At 38.4% G+C, this 12,768-nt stretch overlaps 1 protein-coding gene across 1 annotated transcript in view; it reads left to right on the plus strand.

Moving 5' to 3' along the window:
• The window catches only part of LOC135220951 (rhodanese domain-containing protein CG4456-like), a 30,456-nt gene that overhangs the window by 13,669 nt on the left and 4,019 nt on the right, over nucleotides 1-12,768 (plus strand). The window contains exon 4 of the mRNA XM_064258604.1: nucleotides 4,917-5,082. Within this exon, the coding sequence (XP_064114674.1) occupies nucleotides 4,917-5,082 (166 nt within the window). The remainder of the gene's footprint in view (nucleotides 1-4,916; nucleotides 5,083-12,768) is intronic.

The raw sequence follows: 12,768 nt of genomic DNA on the forward strand, positions 1-12,768 counted from the left end.
ACTACTGCCTCAATTAATGTTTCTCTTTCAAGTCGACACTCTCTGTAGTATCTAAAGTTCTCACCGAGTTAGATATTCTAGCTTCAGAGAATTCTAACTTAGTTTCATATAGGAATGCTTTCAAGTATGTACGATTGCTTTCGGACGAGGTGGGAGTGTTGTTGTAACTCCTCTCCCACCACCTCCCACTTTTGGCGCCTCGTTCTCTCTCCTCCTGCGACTCGTGCGGACTGCGGACCAGGGTTCCCAGACATACGATAATTATCGTACGAGTACAGTAATTTGACCATCTGTACGATAAACGATTATTAATCAAAATACAATAATTTGAAGAGAATTGGTACAATAATTTGGTCTGATACATTGGGGAACCCTGCTGTGGATATTGTTGACTCGTGTGAACGCAGTTGACTCTGGCTGAGTGCGGACTTTGCTGAGTCCCGCGTCGCCTAAACTGTCTTGTTCTCAATGAGTCATTGTGGATTCGATACAGCACTCACCTCTTATCGACAAGTGTCGCTTTTTGTCGCCAAGGGTTGCAGAGAAAGAGTAATCCTTTAAGCTCTTTGTTTACCTCCTGTCGGCAGCTGTCTCCTCCTGTCGCCCGCTGACAGAAGAAGAGTTTGAATGGAGTTAGATGAACTTGTTTTGGCCTGTCGGCGTTTGTTACCACAATACGCCTTGCTGTATCCTCATTTTGTTGAGGATAGAGGCCACATAGAGAATATATCTTAATGGTCTTAGCGTATTTTGGCGCGCACTAAATAATGGAGAAGAGAACCAACGCTTTCTCCAATTTGAGAGCATTTCATAACTTTTCTTGTCCTCGGACACAATCTCCCTTTGTCTGCCTTGGCTTGTCGTCTTGTCTTTTAAAGTCGCGGAGAGACGAAGGCTGACTTTTGCTGTACAACGCTTATTGGTCCTTTAACCGTCTTTAATAGGAGGTTGCTTTCTTTCTCTTTCCTGTCGGGAAATGAGCTCGAGACTGACAGACATGCTGATGGATTTTCAGTCTGCTTGATTTATTACCTTTTATATACGTTGTCTCGTCTCTGCGACTTCTTAGAGAGGTGGAGACGCCAACCTAGCGGGAGTTTTAGCGAGGGAACAAGTAACTAAAACAAGTAACTCATTTCTGATGCTGCAGGGTAATGTCCTCATGCTTATACTCGCTCCGTTTGGAAGAAGTGAGAACACTTTTGCTTCCTGGCTGATTATGCAGCTTGGGATTATCTATTGGTAGTCTTATTTTATACCTTTCGGGGATAAGTGCAGATTCAGGTTCTGGGATATGGACAGTTGCAACCTCCTAACATGCATGGAGAGACTTGGGACCAGTATGTTATATGGTGGAGATGGTGAAGGGCAGTTGTGATTCTTTTTGGTTGTCCTCCACTGGTTTAATCTCCTTATAGCTTCCCTTGTCTTCAGCAGAGATCTCTCATAAGTCTCTTTTAGTAGGAGATTGTATATAGAGGGAATGATGGTCCAAGGGTAATTCTTTAGGGAGACCCAGTTTAACTAGTGTCATTACGCATTCATGCAACATAGAATGGTCAAACTACACCTGGTAAAACTTTTTTAGATGTCGGGGCAGTGGAAAGACATCAGGATGCTTAGCAGGTTTATTCCCGGTCAGAAACAAGAATTGCTTAGTCTCCTATAGAGCCCTTGTAGCCTCAGAGCAAAACTTTTCAGAATTTCCAATGCTCTTGGTAGATGTCTCATTCTTCCATTGAGAATAAATCAACTCTACTACACAATTCCATACAGTTCCATTGACGTAGGCATCTCCTTAACTGCTTTGAGATGTTAGAATGTCTCCTCCCAATAATAAGATTTTCAAGTTATCATAGGATCTGTCCTTAATTTAAAACTGCCATGGCCTGGGGTCAGAAGCAGTGGTCTGTGTGTTGCTGAGGGTACCATTTTGGAGGAATTTTCAGCACCTGGAACCTTGTAGACGTCAATGTTTTCTGTTTAGAGGAGATAAGACTTTTCACTGTCTACTTCCAAAGTTATCGTTCCATACGTACTTTCCTCGTATTGCATCAAGTACTCTTAGATCTTGTTGAGATTGAAGCCCCTTCATCTCTCTATCAGTCTCTCTCTGGAGTGTAGATGTGGGTCTAAACTATATCTGAATTTACTGTAAAACCTTTTATTTAGCAGTGGTTAATAAGTAAATTTACTGTCAGCACCCTTCTTTAAACTGGTGTAAAGGAAATGCTATTTTAGTTTTCTGCCTTAGAGCTGAGGGTGATGTTAAGGCTATGCTTTACAGTTCCCTGTAAGAATTCCAATTTAACCCCTTGGGGGAAAAAAGAGGAAACTTCTCTAATCTGTTGGGCATTTAATTTAAAGGTTAAACCTAGAACATTTTTATCATCCTTTGGTTTTGTGGTTTTAAGAAAAACAGATCTTATGGTCAAAGGTTAGCCTGGAAGAGGTAATAATCAACCTTTTGTTTTGTGGTATTAGAAAACCTGGCTGTCTTTGCCAATGGTTAAGCTTAAAGGCAAAGTTAACTTTTTGTTTTGTGCTTTTAGAAAACCTAGAATGTATTTGTGAAGGTTAAGCCTGGAAGAGGCAGAGTTAACCTTTTGTGTTGATTTTTAGAAACTTATAACGGCTTTGCCAATGGTTAAACTTGAAGGCAAAGTTTAGCGCCTCAGCGGCGTGGTTGGTATGTTATTCTCGGCTATTCCATTGAGGAGTGAAAGATGTGTATTTCTGGTGATAGAAGTTCACTCTCAACGTGGTTCAGAAGTCACGTAAAGCCGTTGGTCCCATTGCTGAATAACCACTGGTTCCATGCAACGTAAAAGCACCATACAAACAAAAACGAAAATGAAGGCTAAGTTAACTTTTGTTGTGTGGTTTTAGAAAACCTAGATGTATTTGTGAAGGTTAAGCCTGGAAGAGGCAAAGTTAACCTTTTGTGTTATGAATTTTAGAAACTTTGTCAAGGAACACAAGGTCCTCTGTGACATAATGGATAGGCTAGTGCATGAGAACTAGCTCCATATCTTCTACCCTATTGAAGTTAAACATTCATAATGTGAGCAGCAGTTGCAACTTCATTTAGTGTTAAGTCAATTTGTCGCTCCAGAATAGGATTGATGTGTCACAGTACAAGTACAATTCAGTTTTTGCCCGAGCACTACCTTAAGTATACTGAATTGTGTTTGAAAACAGTAAAGCCCTTAATCCGCTACTAGTAGTGGGTAGTCTTTCCTGAACCGAAAAAGAGCAATTCTTTAGGCTCTTTTGTTTCAATCCCAGGTTTTAATATTTTAGGGAGCGTGAAGGTACAAATTTTGTATAGGAGCGTACCTTTATATTGTAAAGGTATTCATTTTAAGTGACTGTCGTTTGATAGGGCTTTTGGACCCAGGCACAGGGGTCCCTCATACTGCTTGCGTTTCATGCTGGCTGAATCGAAGCGGTTTTCTCCGCAAGGCTACTCTTTGCTGCATACGTATGAGAGCCTTGCTCCCTGAATGGAATCCAACTTCTGGTGGTAGTAAAATCCACAAGGATTCCAGATCAGGTGAGAATGTTTTGGGTTTTGAATAAGAAACCTTTAGCTCAAATGGCTGAGCGGAATTTTGTCTAGCTGCACTACCCACCATCCTCTTCTTAATGTGGGAATCAGCTAAATTTAACAGTAGGTAAGATTCATCTCAAATAATATAAATTTTCATAATAAAATTTATTATTTGGATACTTACCTACTGTTAATTTAGCTATATCTCCCTGCCGATTAGGCGAGTCGGCATTCAAATAAAAAATTCGAATGGCTGCCCGGATGACTGTCTAGTTTACCTGTTCTCCACCAGGTGTGTTTCGAATGTTTTAGCTCTTGTCAGAATTCTCCTTGACAGCCCACTAAGTTGTGGGGAGGCTGGGTGGGTCTACTTTAACAGTAGGTAAGTATCCAAATAATAAATTTTATTATGAAAATTTATATTTTCCTAACACAACACCTTAAATTTTCATTTGTGTAGTCATGCAGTTTGCAGCCCTAAAGACACTCCAAAGCATTAATAACAACACAACTACCTGGCTAGATGTGCATCCATGATACTTGGTACATTGGTTTGTACTTATTTCCTTTTTGTCTACATAATTAGTAACACCTGGTATTTCACCTCCAAGTATTGTCTATTCTTCTGTACATATTGCTAACTTAATAAAAAAAAAATTTTAATTCATCCTTATATTTGTAACTATGCAGTGTCAATGGCTTGTACATATTCCTCTTGTTAATAGAAGAATCTAGTTGTCAGTTAGAAGTTCTGGGTATAGTCATTCACGTAACCATACAATAATACGTACAGTGAACCTAGAAATCTTATGAAGTTTGTCATTATTGTGTCTGCTTTTCCTTCAAGTTGCTAGATACTCAACTGCTTACCTGTAAGAACTAACAAGTATGACCAAGCTAGTAGCACACCTATCTCCTTTGTTGATATGTATGCCATGGAAGAAAGCATTATCTTTCACACCCAGTACTACATCTGTAAATGTTGACATGCTCAGTACAGAACATCTCCACATTTTATACACAAACCATTAACAGTGGATAAGTACTGAAAACCTTTTTATGTGTCTGAATGAAACGAGAAATTGTGAAGCTATAAGAGATTAAAATTAATAAGTTTCAGGAGCAAAGATAGCAAGATGATGTTTGTTGAACACACACAGTGTGACTCAAAGGGAATAACTTGCTTATTACTATTTCAGCCTTGCTTATTACTATTTCAGCTAGAAGCACTCCAAACACAGATACCGACCTGTTGAGGGTTCTTCTTCTCATGTGTCCATAGGGCTCCTAACCACAGGATTAGGCAGATGTAAACTGATGGGTTTGGGTTAAATAAATATTTATTTGTTACATTCTTTTGCAGTAGAGGCACTAGGACCTATTATATTGTTTCCTGATGAGAAGTTTGCAAAGAGATTTGGGTTCAAGAAACCAGCACTTGATGATCCAATCGTTGTATCATGTCTTGGTGGTGTTCGAGCCAGAACTGCTCAGTTGGCCTTGATGGGAGTAGGTTACAATAATGTCAGGTGAGTGGCATAATTATAGATAGGGCTAATACTGTTATGGTTAATTATTCTTTGTAATATAATGCAACTTTGTTCCTACACAACATACTAACCCTCATTCCTTTACAATAGGAATTACTTTTGGCAAAGCTGGAAAACAGCCATTAGGTAGGTAGTTTAACTACTGTTTGGGTGGCGGGAGTACCCCCACCCGAACGTGTGCACTCCACTTTGCTTTTGTCCATCATACATTGAGGACGCATGTTCTCTGCACTCTCTGCCCTAAGCTTTTCCTGATGGGATCTTTCTTTGTTCTTGATGTACAGGCAGTCCCCGGTTATCGGTGGGCGTTCTGACAGCTTGATGATAAGCAAAAATTGCCAATAACCAGTTAGTTACAGTAGACCCCCATACTCGCAAGTCAGTGGTACTAGACTCCCCCACCGAATAGCTAAAATCCACAAATACTTGAGAACTGCCTATTTTTATATATGTAACTTACCAAGTAATTACTTAGCTAACAGTTTATAGTATCTGCAGCTAAAATTCAAAATCCGTGGTACCGATTTTTTTGTTTTGGCTATAGATAACTAGCCCCACCACTTTTGGGAAGAAGAGGAACAACAGAGCCAGGTATTTCAATTTGTTTCTGCCAGCTCATGACAAGATTGAGTCAGCAGCTGGCTTGAATTTTGAATTCTTTGCTGTTTTCCCAGAAAATCGATGAAGTACTCTTTTTGGTAGCCATTTGACATATACTTAGTTAGGGATTATGATAATCCTTAGAAATTTAATCAGAATTGACAAATTTGACACATTATTTATTTTGACAATTACTTTAACCGACGATATCCAACACTAGCATATCTAGCAATCATTATTGCAGCAAAGGCTTCAAGACTAGATTAACATCTGCTAAATATGATGCTCATGCAATTTGCGTTAACTGCAGAGGGCAAAATTGTTCTGTAGATGAGACTTGTATGGAATGTAAAGGATGGGATATCAAGCAGTGAAAGACTTTAAATTCTCATATACAGACAGTCCCTAGTTATCGGTGGAGGTTCCATTCTTGACAGGGTGCTGAAAGGCGGAAACCACCATTAACCGAAACTCACAATTTATGGCACTGAGTTTCAGTTAATGGTGCTGTAAAGGAAACAGCGGTCCCGAAGTGTGTAGTGGCTTTTCTGATATAATAACCACCAATTACCTTCACTTTCAGCAGAGATGAGTATAACCATTAAAAGGCATAAATCAAAAAGTAGAATTAAAATAACAATTTGTATGCATTTCTTGGGCATAGTTGATATCACAGAAGTTTTCCGGATAACTGACGTCAATACGTAGATGGGCTCCTGCTGTAAACTAGCATATATTTGTGGCGATGTGATTAGTTTCAGTGTTTCACTAAGGATGGTCATCAACTGCTGTAACCATTCACACGAGTCCGTACGGCCCTTATGGTGATTTGAAGCAGCTGTCTTGAATATCATCCAAGTGTCCAACTTACAACAAATGGGATGCAGGCTTGCATCAATTAAGACACCAACGTCGGTAGGGGGAATGGGGCACTACCTCTGTGTGGTGTTGCTAGATGAATCAGAAGCAGAAGAAACTAATTGTCTCAGTAAAATGCTGGCAAGGAGTGTAAAGTAGCAAGGGCAAGGAAAATAGAATAGTAGTAATAGGGTCGTAGTCAAAATTAAACATATGTGATAAAAGGGATAATTATTCAAAATGACATTTTACAGAATAATAATCAAAATAAGAAAGGTATTAAATAAAAATAGTTAAGATTTACGTGTCTGGTTTCAGTCGCAACCAGAAGCGTTCAAGGGGGCCCATCTACGAGTGATGGGAAAAACTAAAACATGTATAATTCTAACTACAAACCAATTCCCCAATTGTTAGGGAAGAATTCCCTTATATTACCCCATACTTAAGATTATTGTGGCACACAATAATAAAGAATTATAATTGGCTGAGTAAATCAGCAAAATGATTAGCTGAGCCTACCAAGTGAACAACTCTTTAGTCGTAGCTTTGGAGAAAGAGAGACCTTCTCAGCAACCTTGCATTACTACCCTTCAGTGTTTCAAGATAAGTAAGCGGCTTGTGATCAACCTCCAATAGAAATTGACGACCTGTAAGGTAGAAAGAAAATTTTTGGATGCCATGTAATATTCCCAGATATTCTCTCTCAATGGCAGAATATGCAGCTTCTCTAGGTAGAAGTTTTCTACTAGCATAAGCCACGGGATGTAGAATATTAGCCTCGTACTGAAGTAAAACTGGACCCAAACCTACTGAAGAAGCATCAGTCCTAAGACAAAATATATAATTGAGATTAGGAATCTTTAGAATAGGGGAATTATAGAGGCTTGACTTTAGATAAAAAAATTCCTTTAAAGCAGTTTCATTCAATGTGAATATATTAGGGGAACCCTTTTTAAGGTACTTCGTCAATTCAACAGATTTTTCAGAAAAACATGGAATGAACCTTCTATAGAAATTAACAGTTTCCAAGGAGCTCCTCAAAAGATTCTTCGAAGTAGGAGGTTCAATTCTTTTAATAGAGTCTACCTTTTCAGTTATAGGACTAATTCCTTGTTCACTGATAATGTATCCGAGGTAGTTGATCCTTTTGAAACCCAGGAAACATTTTCCCGGTTTAGCAGTAAGTCTGTGCTGTTTCAAGCGTTCTAAAACTGCTTCTATACCTGAAATATGAGACTTCCAGTCCTTTTAAATCATTGAAATATTATCAAAATAACAAACAACATTCTATAAACCCTGCAGCACAATTCTCATAAGTGGCACATGCAGTTTTGAGACCAATTGGTAGCACCGTATTGCATTAATCCTCTATTTGTAGGGAATGCTGTAAGTTTCTTGCATTCTTCCTATAAGGGGACCTGATGATATGCCTTGCTGATCCAATTCTGAATTGAATTTAAAGTCGTGAAACTTATATAGTTCATACTCAAAATTTGGCATTGGCTCATTATCAAACTCTGTTATTGAATTAAGTGCTCTATAGTCTACAACTAGTCTATAATTTCCTTCCTTCTTCTTTACAAGCAAAGCTGGAGAACAATAATTGGAATCAGATGGTTCAATAATACCCATCAGTAATAGTTCATCAACTTCCTTATTAAAATTATCAACTAAATGTGCAGGTATAGGGTAATATTTACCTTTCACAGGCTTTGTAATTATTAGTCTAATGTTGTAAGTCTACATTGGTACCACTTGGTTTATCTGAAAATACACTCTTGCACTTTTGGCAGAGGGAATGAATATCCCTAGTTTGAGATTCATTGAGATTGAGATCCAAATTCACTTGAGAATCAGAAGAGCCCAAAGTGTGGACATCAAAACCATCCTTCTCTTCATTGAAGACCGCAACCTCATTTACATGGACTTGGGGCACTGATAAATCTGGTCCCCTGTCAGCAATATGCAAGAAATGCATGTGTTCTCTCCTGAATATTTCTTCAATAAGTTTATATGCATTAGCTTTCTTTTGCATTTCACATCAATCCAATAGTCAACATTACCCGATTTGCCTGTGACTTTATATGGTCCTGACCAAGATAATTGAAGTATGTTATTCCTATCTGGATTAAGAATCAATACCTCATCATCAATATTAAGTTTTCTGTTACTAGATTTTAAATGAAGATAACTCTTATACTTGCTAGCTGCTACATTAAGGTTCTCCTTAACAATATCAGAGATTGTAGCTAACTTCTCCCTTAATTCCAAGACATATGAATACACATTGTTATTACCGTCTACTTTCTTGTCAGTAATCAACTCTTCTAATACCATTGATGGACCATGGACCTGTCTGCCGTATAAAATCTCAAAAAGAGAAAAACCAGTTGAATCACAGGGTATTTCTCGTATTGCAAATAATGCGGCTGGTATAAGCCGTGACCACTCTGAAGGCTGCAATTCCGAAAGTTTCTTGAAAATATTCTTGAGAATTTGATGCTGCCTTTCAATTTTACCATTGGAAGTAGGGTGATAGGGTGTAGAGAAAACTGGTTTAACACACAACAACTTGTGAACCTGTTGCATTAGTTCAGATTTAAATTGAGTTCCCTTATCTGAAACTATTTCTCTTGGTATTCCTACCCTGGAAAAGATAGTGATTAAACCTTCAGCAACTGCAACTGGTGAAATCTCTTTCAGCGGAGCTGCATCAGAATAGTTGGAAGCATAATCAACTAATGTGAGGATATACCTAAAACCATGTGAAGCCGGAGTGAAAGGTCCTACCAAATCATGGCTACTTTTGAGAAAGGGGTAGTTATTATTGGCAATTTTTGTAGTGGTCCTCTAGTAATCCTCCCAGCAGGTGTAGTTGTCTGGCACACATTACAAGAACAACAATACCTAAGTATGTCAGAACTCATTCCTTTCCTCCAGAATCTCTCTTTAATTCTATCAAATGTCTTCCTGTGTGAAAAAAGACCTGCAATAGGAACATTATGTGGAAGTTTCAAAACAAGAGGAACATATTTTGAAGGCAAAACCAATTGTTTTTTATGCATTAGGTTAGTTTTGTGACAATTAATTATAAGTGTAGATCAGATTATTTTCAAGGACAAATTTATATTTCAACTCATTATTTCCTCATGTAATCCTGCCACTCTTACAATTATCACATATTTCCATGAGATCTGTACAGTTTTGCTGTTCCTGTTGGAAAGAATCATGAGAAACATCAAGGTTAAAATGATCATGTAAATTCAGTGGATGAATTTTGTCTTTGGCTTGTTTCCTGGTGATTGCCCAGACTCTGACAGAATCCTGACAAAAATGTGAAAAATCATTAGAAACGCCTTCAACATTCCCCAAAAGAACTGCACAGTATTTAATAGGTGCTCTTACAGCATTGACCCAACCATTGAACCAATCACATTTCAAGTAAACATTGACTACTGGAAACTTATCTTCTTGGCCTAAATAATCAATAATTGAAACAAGTTCATGATTCTCTGAATCGGGAGCAGGCACTATATTTTCTGAAACAATAACACCTGTACACCCAGTGTCTCGTAGAATAGTGCTAACCCAAACACCATTTACTGTACCTGATATCATGGGACCTGAAATCTGGTTATTGCTGAGTGCTGTTTTGAACTCCAGACTATCGGTCTGTTTTTTAAATTTGGCCTTCTCAGAACAATGTGAAGAAACATGCCCAATGTTACCACAAGAATAGCAAGTTACCTTTTTATTAACTGTAGCAGTACGAGAAAAGGACTGGCCACCTTTGTCCCTGACTTGACTGTCCTCATGCTGATGCTCCTGTTTACTTTTGGAAATCTTGTGATCTTCTCTAGGGTATGATTTATGAGCAGATGCATATATGTCTGCAAGTCAAGCCATTTCTTCATAGGTATCTGGACTCCTTTCCTTAACAAAAAGTCTTAGGCCCCTAGGAAGAGTAGCTAGAAACTGATCTTTAACCATTGCTTCTCCAATACTTTCATATGTTTTATATATAACTAACCTTTCAATCCAAAGATCAAAAACACAGAATAGGTGTTGCATAAACTGCTGGTAATTTGACTTTGATTCAAGCTTAGCAGTTCGAAATTCCTGTCAATAAAATTCAGCAGTTTTTCTAAATCCTACAAGTAGAGCATCTTTAAGTAGGTCCTAAACACTTATCACACCGGATATAGCTAAAGCCTTACTTTGCAAAAGTTGCAATGCCCAGTCTTCCTTTTTCCACTTTCGTAATTCAGCAATCCTCTCAAACCTAGTCATATAAGCTGTAATATCATTGCTATCTTTAAAAGGCAATGGTATGATAGTATCAGCAGTCACAGATACAGGCCTATCTGTGCTATTTCCATCCATATCCAAATTTTCTAAATCGAGTCTCTTCATTTCCAGCTCATGTTTTTGAGCCTTTTAATTCTCCTGTTCCTCATGTAACCATTGCTTGTCTCTGTCTTCTTGTTCTGCTCTTATTTTATCACGTTCTAGAGCTCTCCTATCCCTCTCATCTACTTCAGAAGTCCTTCTTTCTACAAATAACATCAAATTTTCCCCAGACAAACCTAATGAGACCTTCGTCCATCCAGAGTTTGTATGCAGGATCCATTATCCACTGTAGATAATAGCTTAATTCACTCAACAAGATTAATTTTCAAAATAAGTAATAATTACTGGTGGACCCTGGTGCTAGGTTTGAATCTTTCATGATCCCGTCCCTAGAGGACTTCGTAGATAATGATGCTGACAAGATGCTACTTTGTCCTGTTAGAATGCTGTGGCACTATCTGAAGAGGACTTGTCACCTCCGGCCTGAGTGTCAACGACTCTTCATTAGTACTGGCTCATCCAAGAAAGAAGTGTCCAAGAACACTTTCTTTTTGGCTTCATAAGATGATTAAAAGGGCTTACTCTGCTGTTGGCGTAGACGACACCAGTACTCCCCGGCCAGTAGCTCACGAAGTCAGGGGCATTGGTCCAAACCTAGTATTTTGGGAGAATCTGTCAGTTCATCAGGTTCTGAAAATGGGGGTGTGGTCTTGACAGACCACCTTCACCTCTTTCTACCTTCAAGACATTGTCCACAAGTACTTGGACACTTTTTCCTTGGGACCTGTGGTGGCTGCTCAACAAGTTTTGTAGCTTACATGGCTCCTTTATCAGGACAAGGTTCATCTTGCCTTAGATGTGCAGTTGTGTATGTGAAAATGTATGTTGAGTGTCTGGTCTCTCTTCTTCTCCATCCCTTCATCCTTCTCTTCCTTCGGGCAGAGACTGGATTCGGCCATTACATGCTGGAACTGGCTCCAATGCAGGTAAGTGTCACAATACTAGAGCAACAATTATATTTATCTTCTTGATTATAGAAGCCTTCTCTTGCAAGGGGAGGATTGGCTGTCCCTGGCAATAAGACAAACCTACTACTTATATTTGCCATACTGTTGTAAACATTCAGATTTATCCCAGCTTGTTTTTCTTATGAGGTTACATTTCTTCTCTTATTTGAAAAACCCAGAAGTCTGATGATTGATCACGTAGTTCCCATACTCTAATCAACTCATCAGAGGCATGATTCTCTCCCTTGCTCTTATGATCAGGAAGAAAATTCAAGGTGTGCGAGTTCCAGTTAGCTCTAAGACTTATTTCAGATTTCTCCCTCCAGTTATAAGTCTTCTTATTGTAAAGGCCAAGGGTTTGTATATTGTGTAGGAACAAATGATAATTTTTGAAAGTAAATTACATTTTCCCAATTATACAAACCTGATGTCCTTTACACATTAGGCCCATCTCATGCCACCCTTCAATCTGATTCCTGGGCCAAAAGCAAAGTGGAGTGCACACATTCGGCTGGGCGGGCCTCCTGCCACCCGATCAGTAGTTAAACTATCTAACTATGTACGTACTTTGTTCAAAAGTTTAGTTGCCATTTTCCTCCAGCTTTGCCAAAAGTAATTTGTAATGTAAAGAACCTCAGGTCTGTATAGTTAGGAAAAATACACTTTACTTTTAAGAATTGTCTTTTTTTTTTTTTTTTTTTTACTAGATTGTAATTTTTTTGTTACAAGATATTTAGTTATCTTAAAACTCACAAGTAACCATTTAAGAAAGTGTTGACACTACAGTTCCTCTTAACTTTTGTAATGGGTGTGATGTATTTGAGCAGAAAAATCAAATATTCAGAAAAAG

Source organism: Macrobrachium nipponense, chromosome 2 (assembly GCF_015104395.2).
Source record: "Macrobrachium nipponense isolate FS-2020 chromosome 2, ASM1510439v2, whole genome shotgun sequence".
In the NCBI taxonomy this organism is placed as follows: domain Eukaryota; kingdom Metazoa; phylum Arthropoda; class Malacostraca; order Decapoda; family Palaemonidae; genus Macrobrachium; species Macrobrachium nipponense.